At 45.8% G+C, this 13,409-nt stretch overlaps 1 protein-coding gene across 1 annotated transcript in view; it reads left to right on the forward strand.

Moving 5' to 3' along the window:
- The first annotated feature begins 432 nt into the window (after positions 1-432).
- LOC121275974 (vasoactive intestinal polypeptide receptor-like) overlaps positions 433-13,409 on the forward strand; it is a 79,834-nt gene continuing 66,857 nt past the window's right edge. Inside the window, exons 1-3 of the mRNA XM_041183917.1 lie at positions 433-505; positions 2,233-2,378; positions 2,542-2,644. Of these exons, the coding sequence (XP_041039851.1) occupies positions 433-505; positions 2,233-2,378; positions 2,542-2,644 (322 nt within the window). The remainder of the gene's footprint in view (positions 506-2,232; positions 2,379-2,541; positions 2,645-13,409) is intronic.

Below are 13,409 nucleotides of genomic sequence, written 5' to 3' on the forward strand. Positions count from 1 at the left end.
TAATATCAGATTGTAGCAGGCATAGTAGTTTATGTGTACCGTTTTATTAGTCATCATTTTAAAGCATTCTTAACGCATTATTATGCAGGAGATTTATATAGCGACTGAAGTTAATGCTCGTCATTTTTTTAAAAAAAATTGTTTCGCTGTTCATAAATTTTTATTTTTCTGAGAGTCGGTGGGCCCCACTATAAAAGCAGTATGACCATTAAAGGGTGTGATCATGGGCGCCTGTGAGGTGTTCAAATCCAGAATGTATCCTTTCCCAATTGGGATGTTCGAATTCTGGGTGGGTGCAATTGGTTTAAACGACACAGAGAGCCAGGGGATAAGATGAACAACAATAGACAGCAACAGCTTGCATTTATGTAGCACCTTTTTAAGGTAACAAACCATCCCAAGTGCTTCACAGGAACATTAAAAATCAAAAGTATGACCTTGCCCCACCCCTGCAAGCCACCTAAGGAGATATTAGGTCCGAGGACCAAAATTGTGGACGAAAGAGGTAGGTTCCAAGGAGTTGTCTTAAAGCAGGGAAGTTAGGCAGAGAGGTTTAGGGAGGGGATTCCAGAGCTTAGGCCCTTGGCAGCTGAAGCCACAGCCACCAATGGTGCAGTGATTTTAAAACCGGGAATGCACAAGAGGCCAGAATTAAGAGCGCAGAGATCTTGGAGACTCGCGAAGCTGGAGGAGATTGGGAATAAAAACAGAAAATGCTGGAAAAAGCTAACCAAATGATAACTCTGTTTATCCCTCCACCGACGCTGCAAGACCTGTTGAGTTTTTTCCTAGCATTTTCTGATTTTAATTTCAGATTTCCAGCATCTGCTGTATTTTGCTTTCATTACAGAGATAGGGAGTGGGTGATCGGAAGGCGACAAGTTTCCCCACTTCTGATTCCCATCCAAAGTCCCCCACTGCCCCAAACCCCTTTGCAGGAGGCTGTAGGAAAGAGGGAGTGAGGCCCCCCACAGTCGAATAACTTACTATGAAGAATGACACTTGGGATAGCTATGTGGGCGTTCCAATTTGCCAGTTGCCCTTCTAAAGGATAATTAGGGATGAGAAATAAATGCTGGTCTAGCCAGTGAAGCCCACATCCCGTGAATGAGTAAATTTAAAAACACTACCTGGGTAACTGGTCAGCACCTTGAAGAAAGATGGGGAGAAAATCACAAATAAAGGATGAAGATTAAACTTTATTGCTGCCAAAGCACATTTTTCTGAAAAGCATTTGACCTCAGTATTGCGTTCAAAAAACATATTTGAGACTAACACCTCTTTTTAGCAATGCTAGTAGGTTTGAAACTGGCCCTTTTTAAGGGGTAAGCTAAGAAAGGTACATTGCTTAAATAGTGAATTTTTCACAGTGGTGGGAGGTGAAGATGGAGATTGTTAAAGCTCGTGAAGAATCCCTCAACACAGAGAGAGGCCATTCAGCCCATCAAGCCTGTGCTGTCTCTTTGAAGGAGCTGTTCAATTAATCCCACTCCCCTCTCTTACCCTATCGTCCTGCAATTGTTTCCTCTTCAAGTCTATATCCAAATTCCCCTTTGAAAGTTATTAAGTCTGCTGGTTCACTCAACTGATACCCGAGATGTTGGGGGGGCGGTGGCCTTATGGGGAGAGGTCAGGCGGGTTGGGTCTGTACCCGTTGGAGGTTAGAAGATTGACAGCTGATCTTATTGAAACTTATAAGATTCTGAAGGGACTTGACAGGATGGATGCTGAGAGGATGTTTCCCCTTGCGGGAGAGACTAGAACTAAGGGACACGGTTTAAAAATAAGGAATCACCTATTTAAGACGGAGATGAGAGAAATTTGTCCCCTCAGAGAGGCGTGAGTTTTTTATTTATTCGTTCATGGGATGCGAGCATCGCTGGCTGGCACCAGCATTTATTGCCGATCCTTAATTGCCCTTGAGAAGGTGGCAGTGAGCTGCCTCCTGGCACCGCTGCAGTCCATATGGTGTAGGAGGCTTTGGAGCCCTTCCCCAGGGATCAGTGGAGGCTGGGGTCATTGAATATATTTAAGGCTGGGGTAGATAGATAGATTCTTGACTAACAAGGAAGTCAAAGGATTTGCGGGGGGGAGGCTGAATGTGGAGTTAAGGCCACAATCAGATCAGCCATGATCTAATTGAATGGCGGAGCAGGCTCAAGGGGCCAAAGGCCTACTCCTACCCCTGCTCCTAATTTGTATGTTCTTCCGTTTGTATGCCCTTTCACGCAGGGCTTTCCAGATCTCTAGCAACTGGCTGCATTTTAAGAAGCTCTCCTCATTCTTCCCCCATTGACCTTTTTGGCAATTATCTTAAAATGAAGATCATGAGTAAAAGGTGCCGGGCAGTGAAGCACTTGTGGGCAAGGAGGCCCCAGGTAGCTCTGCACTCCTGTGAACGCCATCTGTACTCGGGTGTGTTAACGCGTGCGCAATAAAATCAGCAGACACAGGTAGGAAGAGCAAGTTAAGGTTTTGCACCTGATTGCGGCTGTCGCCTTTAGAAAGATGCAGCTTCTGATGGGTCTGTGTTGTCTCCAGGTCCTTTGCACGCGCCCGGCCTGTGACTTTGTGCTGAGGATTGCACAGCTACACGAGAACTGTCTGCTGCAGCTCGCCAGAGACAATCGGAGCTTGGAGGCAGGTGAGCGATCTGTGTTGGGAGGGATTGGGGCCCTGCAGCGCACTCCCCAAAAACACACCCATCAGTACGGGCAAGGAAAGGGTCCAGTGCGAGAGGGAGTGAAAAGAAAGGAGGTTAAGAACTCGCACATTTATCTAGCACATTGCATGACTCAAGACGTCCCAAAGTGGCTCACAGCCAATTTGAAATGTAGTCATTGTTATTAATGTAGGAAAAGTGGCAGCCGTTTTCTGCAGGAGATGGTGGCTTAGTCGGGGGGGAACGCAGAAGAGGTTTACAAGAATGGTTCCAGGGGTTAGAAACATCAGCCAAGAGAATAGTTTGGAGAGGGTGGGACTGTTCTCCTTGGAGAGAAGAAGGCTGAGAGGGGATTTGATAGAGATGTTCAATATCATGAGGGGGTTGGATACAGTAGGATTCAGGGATAATCTGTTCCCGTTTGTAAAAGGATCGAGAACGAGAGGGGACAGATTTAAAGTGATTTGCAAAAGAAGCAAATGTGAGCTGAGAAAAAACCTTTTCACACAACGAGTGGTTCGGGTCTGGAATGCACTGCCTGGAAGTGTGGTTGGAGGCAGGTTCAATCGAGGCATTCAAGAGGGTATTAGATAATTATTTAAATAGAAACAATGTGCAGGGGGGCAGGGCAATGGCACTAGATCATAATGCTCTTTTGGAGAGCAGGTGCAGACACGATGGACTGAATGGCCTCCTGTGCCGTTAAAACTCTGCGACTCTGTAAAGTCTTTGGACTGGTAATCCAGAAACACAGGGTAATGCTCTGGCGATGTGGGTTCAAATCCCGCTTCAGCAGCTAGTGGGACTTTAATTCCAGATTTTATTAATTGAATTTAAAGCTAGTCTCAGTAAGGGTGACTATGAAATCAATGCAGATTTTGTAAAAACCTACCTGGTTCATTTAATGTCCTTTTAGGGAGGGAAGGAAATCTGCTGGCCTACAGGTAACTCCAGGCCCACAGCATTGTGGTTGACTCTTAACTACCCTGTGAAATGGCCAAGCAAGCCTCTCACTTCAAGGGCAATTAGGGATGGGCAACAAATGTTGGCCTTGCCATTGATATCCACCCACCCCCCCATCCCATGAAAGGATTTTTTAAAAAGCCAATTTTTGCGCAGCAAGCTCCCACAAACAGCAGCATGAGAATGACTAGACAATCTGTTTTCGTGATGTCTGGTTGAAGGATAAATGTTGGTCAGGACAGAGGGTAGAACTCTTCTTCGAAATAACACTGTGTGATCTTTTGCCTCTGCCTGGAGTTTGGTTCGACATTTTATCCAAGTGGTGGCATCTCTGCCAGTATGGCACACCTTTAGAAGTAGGGAACGATTGGCAGATATCTCATAGGCAGTCTTGAAGGAGATTTTCACTTTCCAGTAAGACTCCAAAGTTGCAGGTTATGGGGACTCCTTTCATTTTGGCTTTGCAATGATTATAAAGCCAGACGGATTATGGGCAGAGACAGCAATTAGTTATTGGGCAGGTTGATGGATCAGATAGGTACTGCACACTTTAAATACATTTAATGTATTATTAAATATTAATATGGCAGTTACAATAGCATAGCGGTTATGTTACTGAATTGATAACCAATGATCTGGAGGCATGGGTTCAAATCTTCACTGTGACTGTGGGAGAATTCAATGCGAAACAATTAAATAGAATCTGGAATTAAAAAGTTCATCTCAGTAATGGTGACCGTGTGACTGCCAGATTGTTGTAAAAGCCCACCTTGTTCCCTGCTGCCCTTTCGGGAAGGAATCTGCTGTCCTTACCCAGTCTAGTCCATAAATGGCTCCAGACCCACAGCAATGTGGTCGATTCTTAACTGCCCTCTGAAACGGCCTAACAAGTCACTTGGTTGTATTCAAGAAGAACATTTGGGTATGGGCAATAAATGCTGGTCTTGCCAGCAAGGCCCATAATTAACTGAGTAAATACAAACAACTGGAGGTCTAGTGTCAAAGTAGGTAGTGCGCCCGCCTCTGAGGCAGAAGCTCTGGGTTCAAGTCCCACCCCAGGACTTGAAGGCCAAGGAAGGTGTGTTCATAATGTGGCCAAACAGGTTGTGTATCAACCTGTAAATCCTTCCCACGTGCACCAATGGCAGGCAGTAAGAGTGGGAGAGATTCCGGGTCGGCCACATGATGGGAAGGAAGTTGGAGCCTCTACCATCACTATTCGTAGCTGTAGACCACAATATGCATGTAAAAGTGTGTGTTACCATAACAACTCCCACTCTGAGTGAACTGTAACACCACCACCGCCACCACAAACAACTGGGTCACATATGTTGTGCGGGTCCAGAAGAGTTTTACACCGATTGCAGAGGAAACTAAATCCTGTTCACTTTCAGAGACCTTTCACACACACACTCACACTCACACTCACACTCACACTCACACTCACTCACACACACAAACACACTCACACAAACACACTCACACACACACACACAAACACACACAAACACAAACACACACACACACACACACACAAACACACTCACACTCACACACACACAAACACACTCACACACACAAATACACTCACACTCACACACACCCATACACAAACACACACACAAACACACTCACACACACAAACACACTCACACTCACACACACCCATACACACACACACACACACTCTCACACTCACACACACACACACACACTCACACACACACACACACACACTCACTCACTCTCACACACACACACACACTCTCTCACACACACCCTCACACACACACACACTTGTTTGTCCAACCATCAAATCTTACAGCGCGGAGAGCTCGGATGAGCTATCCAATTAGTCCCACTCCCCCGCTCTTTTGCAGTAGCCCTATAGATATTTCCTTATTACTAAATTATTTATTGTAACCATTGAAAGCTCCCCAATAACTCTTGTAAGATTGTTTGGGAGCTTGCTGCCTCCCACGTATTGAAAAGTGATGGAGCATCTGTTTTTTTATTAGAAAGCAGTATTGATCCAGATGATACTCTCCAGACCTTATAGCCCAGGCACAGTAAACAGAATGTGGCTTGAACACCGAACACAGGTATTGCTGATATCTCAGGGAAAGATCCCCCACATTCCTTATCATTTTTAAATTTAAGAGGCATTATGTCTGAGCACGAAGTAGATGAGTGATGCTTTCTGTTTAAGCATGAGATTTCTTGTCCTCTGGTGGTGGGGAGGAACTGGGGTTTGTTGGGGGGGGTGGTTGGAGTGGTGGTGGGGGAGGTTGAAGTAGGGCCAGAAATCATAGTTTCAAAGAGGGGGAGAAGGGAGATTGGGATGGGAGAAGGCTGGAGATCAGGGTAGTTGAGGGAAAGGGAAGAACATACAAATATAAGGGAAGAGTATAGGCCCCTTTACAGTAGTTATAGTGGGGGACGAAAATGAATCAGGAGATAATGAGGGCATGTAAAAAAGACAGTACTTTAATCATGGGTGACTTTACTGTTCATGTAGATTAGGAAAATCAAATTGGCAGAGGTAGCCACGAGGAAGAATTCATAGAGTATTCAGGACAGTTTCCTAGAACAATATGTTGTGGATCAAACCAGGGATCAGGCTATTTTGAATCTGGTAATGTGTAATGAGGCAGGTTTAATAAATGATCTCGAAGTAAAAGATCCCCTAGGAAACAGTGACCATAACATGGTAGAATTTAGTATTCCATTTGAGGGTGAGAAACTTGGATTGGAAACAACTGTGCTGAACTTAAATAAGGGTAATTACAAAGGAATGAGGGCAGAGTTGGCTGGAGTGGATTGGGAAAGGAGTTTAGCAGAAAAACCGGTTGATGAACAATGGCAGATGTTTAAGAAAATAGTTCATGGCTCACAACAAGATATAGCCCAGTGAGGAAGGAGGATCCTAGAAAGGGGATAAACCAACCATGGTTAACCAAGGAAGGTTAAGGATAGTATCAAATTGAAAGAAAAAACATATAATGTGGCAAAGATTAATGGTAAGCCAGAGGATTGGGAAGGTTTTAAAAACCAACAAAAGATGAACAAAAAAATAATAAAGAGGGAGAAAATAAACTTGGAGGGTAAACTAGCAAGTAATATAAAAACGGACAGTAAGAGCTTCTTTAAATATATAAAAAGGAAAAGAGAAGCCAAAGTGAACATAGGCCCCTTAGAGAATGAAGCTGGGGGAATAATAATGGGGAACCAGGAAATGGCAGCGGAGTTGAATAAATACTTTGCATCTGTCTTCATAGTCGAAGACACTAATAGCATTCCAAAAATACTAAATCATGGGGCAAAAACGGGGGAGGAAATAAAAACAATATCACTAGAGAAAAAGTACCAGGGAAACTAATGAGGTTAAAGGCCAATAAGTCCCCTGGACCTGATGGGTTGCTTCCTAGGATATTAAAGGAAGTAGTTACAGAGATAGTGGATACACTGGTAGTAATCTTCCAAGAATCCTTAGATTCTGGAAAAGTCCCAGAGGATTGGAAAACTGCCAATGTAACAGCCTTATTCAAAAAGGGAGGGAGGCTAAAAATAGGTAACGAAAGGCTAATTAGTTTACCATCTGTCGTTGGGAAAATGTCAGAGACTGTTATAAAGGATGTAATAGCAGAGCATTTAGAAAGGCATAATATAATCAAGCAGAGTCAGCATGGCTTCATGAAGGGGAAATTGTGCCTAACAAATTTATTAGAATTCTTTGGGGAGCTGAAAAGCAGGATAGATAATGGGGAACCAGTAGATGTAATATATTTGGATTTCCAAAAGGCATCCTATAAGGTACCTCACATAAGGTTACTTAATGAGCTAAGAGCCCATGGCGTTGGGGGTAGTATATTAACTTGGATAGAGGATTGGCTAACTAATAGCCAGAGAGTTGAGATAATGGGGGCATTTTCAGGATGGCAATCTGTCATTAGTGGAGTGCCACAGGGATCAGTGCTGGGGCTGCATTTATTTACAATATATATTAATGACTTGGATGAGGAAAGTGAATGTACTATCGCCAAGTTTGACGATGATGCAAAAATAGGTGGGAAGGCAAGTGGTGAGGATGACAGAGTCTACAGTGGGATGCAGACAGGTTAAGTGAGTGGGAAAAATCTTGGCAGTTGGAATATAATGTGGGGAAATGTGAGGTTTTGCATTTTGGTAGGAAAAATAGAGGAGCTGAATATTATTTAAATGGAGAAAGACTGCAGAAAGCTGCAGCACAGAGGGATTTGGAGGTCCTCATGCATGAATCACCAAAAAGCTAGTATACAGGTTCAGCAGGCAATAGGGAAGGCAAATGGAATGTTGGCCTTTATATTCCATTCCCTTTGAAATAAAAATAAGGAAGCCTTGCTGAAACTATACACTGCACCAGTTAGACCACACCTAGAATACTGTGAACAGCTTTGGTCCCCTTATCTAAGGAAAGATATACTGGCATTGGAGGCAGTCCAGAGAAGGTTCACTAGGTTGATCCCAGGGATGGAAGGATTTTCTTATGAGGAGAGGTTGAGTCGGTTGGGCCTGTACTCATTGGAGTTTAGAAGAATAGGAGGCGACCTTACTGAAGCGTAAGATTCTTAGGGGGCTTGACAGGGTAGATGCTGAGAAGTGTTTCCCCTTGTGGGAGAATCTAGGACCAGGCTCTCCCAGGCATAACCTCAGAGTAAGGGGTCACCCATTTAAGACAGAGATGAGGAGGAATTTCTTCTCTCAAAGGGTAGTCAATCTGTGGAATTCTTTACTGCAGAGGGCTGTAGAGGCTGGGCCCATAAGTATATCCAAGGCTGAGATAGACAGATTTTTATTCAGTAAGGGAATCAGGATTATGGGAGAAAGGCAGGAAAGTGGAGTTGAGGATTATCAGATCAGCCATGATCTCATTGAATGGCGGAGCAGACTCGATGGGGCCGAATGGCCTACTTCTGCTCTTAGTCTTATGGCCTTATGAGTAGGTCATTCGGCCTTTCAAATCTGCTCCATCATTCAACTAAATCATGACAGATCTTCTACCTCCAATGCCATTTTCCCACACCATCCCTATATCCCTGAATGTCTTTACTATCTAGAAATCTATCAGCCTCTGTCTTGACCATGCTCAATGACTGAGCCTCCACAGCCCTCGAGTAGAGAATTCCAAAGATTCACCACCCTCTGAGCGAAGAAATTCCCCCTCGTCTCAGTCTTAAATGGGCTGCTCCTTATTCTGAACCTGTTCCCCTGGTTCTAGACCACCCCCAGCCAGGGAAAACATCCTTCCTACATCTACCCTGTCCAGCCATGTAAGAGGTAATGAGATCACCTCTCGTTCTTCTAAACTCTAGAAAATATAGGCCCAGTCTCCTCAATCTCTCCTCAAAGGACAGTCCCACCATCCCAGGAAGGTGAACCTTCAGTGTACTCCCTCTATGGCAAGTATATCCTTCCTTGGGTAAGGAGACCAAAACTGAACTGGGGAGAGGGCGGGAAATTGGAGTTGAGGCCAAAATGAGATCAGCCATGATCATAATGAATGGCGGGGCAGGCTCGAGGGGCTGAACTGCCTACTCGTGCTCCTCGTTCTTATGTACACAATACTCCAGGTGTGGCCTCACCAAGTCTCTAGGAGGTGGAATCAGGAAAGGTGGAGGGAGAAGGGGGAAGAGAAAAGCAATCAGGAGTGTAGAAGGCCAGAGATTGGGACTTAGGGAGAGAAGGAAGAGGCCTGGAAGGTAAGGCTGCAAATGAGGGGAGGAGAGGGGCCACGACCAGCAGGAAGGGAACTGAAGGTGTCCTACAATGGCCAGGGAACGAGCTCTGCTGCTCCTCTTGGCCCACAAAGAGTGCTGGAAAAGGCACTTCACCTGTGGAGTCAGCACCCTCACCCCTTTCACTGCCGGAGTCCTGAGAAACCCAGGCAGCAACAGTTAAATTTAGATCAGGTTCCCAATTTCTGTGTGGGAGCCTGATTTAAATATGTTAATGAAGCAGCCCACCTTCCCACGACATGCCACAAAAACCCACCTCCCTGAAAAGGGTGGCAGGCACACACAAGACAGATTGAGGTCACTTACCCCTTTAAAAATTCTTAATGGTCGGAGGGGGTTAATATATAAGAAAGTAAAGACGTGTTTATTTTTATTATTTATATAAATGACTTGGATGCAGGGGCAGATGGTATATCTGCTAAATTTGCTGACAACACAAAGATAGGTAGGAAAGTAAGTTATGGGGAGGACATGAGGCTACATAAGGACATAGGTGAAGTGAACGGACAAAGACTTGGCAAATGAAGTACAATATGGACAAATGTGAAATTGTCCATTTTGGCAGGAAGAATAAAAAAGAATCTTATTATCTAAAGGGTGAGAGATTGCAGAGCTCTGAGATTCAGAGGGATCTGGGTGTCCTAGTGCATGAATCATTAAAAAGTCTAGTGTGCAGGTACAGCAGGTGATTAGGAAAGCCAGTAGAATGTCATCATTTATTGTGAGGGGAATTGAATACAAAGGTAGGGAGGTTATGCTTCAGTTGTACAGGGCATTGGTGAGAACACATTTGGAGTAATATGTACAGTACTGGTCTCCTGATTTAAGGAAGAATATAAATGCATTAGAAGCAGTTCAGAGGAGGTTTACCAGACGAATACCAGGAATAGGTGAGTTGTCTTATGAGGAAAGGCTGGGCAGGTTAGGCTTGTATCTGCTGGAATTCAGAAGAGTAAGAGGCGACTTGTTCAAAACCTTTAAGATCCTGAGGGGTTTTAACCCGGTGGATATTGAGAGGGTGTCCCCTCTTGTTGGGGATTCTAGAACTAGGGATCACTGTTTAAAAATAAGGGGTCGCCCATTTGAGACAGAGATGAGGAGAAATATTTTCTGATGGTCGTGAGTCTTTGGAACTCTCTTTCTCAAAAGGCAGTGGAAGCAGAGCTAGATGGATTCTTGACAAACAATGGGGGGAAAGGTCATTGGGGGTAGACGGGAGGTTACAATCAGATCAGCCATGATTCTATTGAGTGGCGGCGCAGGCCTGAAGAGCCGACCGGCCTACTTCTGCTCCTAGTTCGTACGTTCATAACTGCCGGACATCACAAAGCACTTCACAACAGTGAGCACACTTCAAAAAGCATTGTAATATAGGAAATGCAGCAGCCAATTTGTGCACAGCTAGCTCCCACAAACAGCATTGTGATATTAACCAGATAATCCATTTTTGATATTGATTCAGGGAAAAATATTGGCCAGGGATCTTTTACATCCACCTGAGTAGGCAGATGGAGTTTCAGTTTAACACCTCAACCGAAAGGCAGCACCTCTGACAGTGCAGCACTCCCTCGGTAATGTACTGGAGGAGTGTCATGAGCCTTGAACCTTATAACTCGGACAAGAGTGCTAACAACTGAGCCAGAGCATATAGAGGCCATTGTCTCTGGAGTTCATAGACCAGGAAAGGTCCAACTGCTGTATAATGCAAGCTGGCTTTAACCCAATGTTTCATCTGCTGATTGCTATCCAGTAATACACATTATGCCTGTGTCTGTGAAAGAGTGGAGAGTGAGGGCAGGAAGGGGTGAAGCTGTGGAGTCGCCTCAAAGCCATCACAAGCAATGGCCACTTGAGCAAGTTCCTGGGAGCTAACCTGGAACTGTGCACCAGTGGAACAGCTTCAGCACAGCAACAGGAAACAGCATGGCACAAAAATACAAGGGTGTCCAGGCACAGGTTCTCCTCTACTCTGTATGCTATTTACATTGGGAGTTGTCCTGTGTTACCTGTTTGCTATCTTGATTCCATTAAACAAATTTATGGTATTGCTATGAACTTGTTGGGACAAACAAGCATGTAACACAAAACAATTACTTCACCTTTTATCTGCCAAACATACTTATGGATGTGTTTTGCCTTGTTCATGCCATGGGGTCGATTCATGGTTGTGTTGTGAGACTTTGAATCCTCCCTCCCATGTTATCTGGCAGGGTTCCCTCTCTTCAGGGAAATTTCCACTTCTGTTTGAAAATCAACCCCCCTCTTCAAAAAAACTGGCTGTTGACCCCTCTCTCTCCTGCTTCATCTCCAAACTCCCTTTCCTGTGCACATGTTGTCATCTGCCAGATTCAGGCCTATCTTTCCTGTAACCTTCTCTCCAAGTCAGGTTTCTGCACCTCGCAACCCCCATCCCTCCTTCCTCGGCCATTGCAAAGGCCCTTCTCAAAGTCACACCTGACAGCCATTGTGACAGCGACCTCGATAAGTTGGACCTCCTGGGTCACTCTGCAGCCGTTCACTTGATTGGCCATCCTCTTCCAAACCTTGTCCCTTCATTCTGCAGCGGGGGAGGTGGGCTGGGTGCAGGGGTGGGTGGGTGGATGAAAACCCTTAGTCTGACCACAACAGGGTGGAACTATCGCCAGTCATGGGGGAGAAGGGGGTGGGGGGGGGGCGGGGTTTTGGGATCCAGGTTCAAATCCCACCATGGTAGCTGGTGGAATTTAAACTCAATTCATAAATTCTGGACTATAAAGCTAGTCACAATGATGGTGACTATGACAACAATCGTTGATTTGTTGTAGGAAAAAAGCCCATCTGGTTCACTAATGCCCCTTTTAGGGAAGGAAATCTGCTGTCCTTACCTGGTCTGGGCTTACACGTGACTCCAGACCCACGGCAACGTGGTTGACTCTTAACTGCCCCTCTGAAAAGGCCTAGCAAGCCTCCCAGTTCGAGGGCAATTAGGGATGGGCAACAAACACTGACCTTGTCAGCGACACCCACATCCCACGAAAGAATAACATTTTTTTTTCAAAAGAACACCCCATTTGACCCAGTCCCAGCATCACTGCCGTTGGGCAGGAAGAGAAAGTTTAAAATTAAGTCAAGGTGACTGAGCCTTGCACAGAAACTGAGGACATCTGACCTTTTGCGTCTGTGCCAGCTTTCTCAAAGGGCAATCCAATTAGTCCAGCTCCCACCTCGCTACGGTCCTGCAGTGATCCTCTTTAAAGTCTTTATCCCATTCCCATCTGAAAGTTACTGGGCAGAATCATCACAGCTTTGCAGTAAGCGGGGTAGCGAGACTGGAAAAAAACCATTTTATCCGTCGGCCGTCATGACGGGGTTTACGCGCCATATTGTCCCCTTCCCGGTACCTCCCGCCTCTTTAATGATACTTTCACGGGTAAACGCCGGATTGCTGGCTGCCAGGCCCTGATTTCCCCGCCACGCCGTGACCTCAGCGCTTCCTCGATCCGGGCGCCATATTTAAAGTGCGCCAGAGCGCAGCCAACGTCATGTCTCCAGACCAGGACTGCTCCAGGCCGCGAAAGCAAAGAAGACGGCAGCCCCAAATTTAGCGACCCCTCCCTGGGGCGCCTGCAGGACACTGTGGAAGGCCGGTGCGATGTCCTCTGCCCTCCCCCGACTCTGGCCGCAGGAGGTCCACCAGAGTCACCAACCCGGCCTGGGAGGCGGGGGCAGTGGTGGTCAGTGCCACCAGAGCACAGAGGAGGTCAGCCATCCAGTGCAGGAAGAGGATGAATGATCACATCCGTTCCACCAGGGTAAGTCAACCAGCTCATCCCTCTCAACTCACACACTCCCAAACCCATCACACCTCCACAGGGATCTCACACCTCGAGGGACAACAACACTAACTCTCACACACACCCTCACATCTCTATCAGGCTCATATCCTCTGGAGCTCGCGTCCTCATCCTGTCCATGGCTCCGCTCACCACACAAACATTCCACACATCCTGCTCACACTCTCTCCATCTGTT

Source organism: Carcharodon carcharias, chromosome 3 (genome assembly GCF_017639515.1).
Source record: "Carcharodon carcharias isolate sCarCar2 chromosome 3, sCarCar2.pri, whole genome shotgun sequence".
Lineage (NCBI taxonomy): Eukaryota > Metazoa > Chordata > Chondrichthyes > Lamniformes > Lamnidae > Carcharodon > Carcharodon carcharias.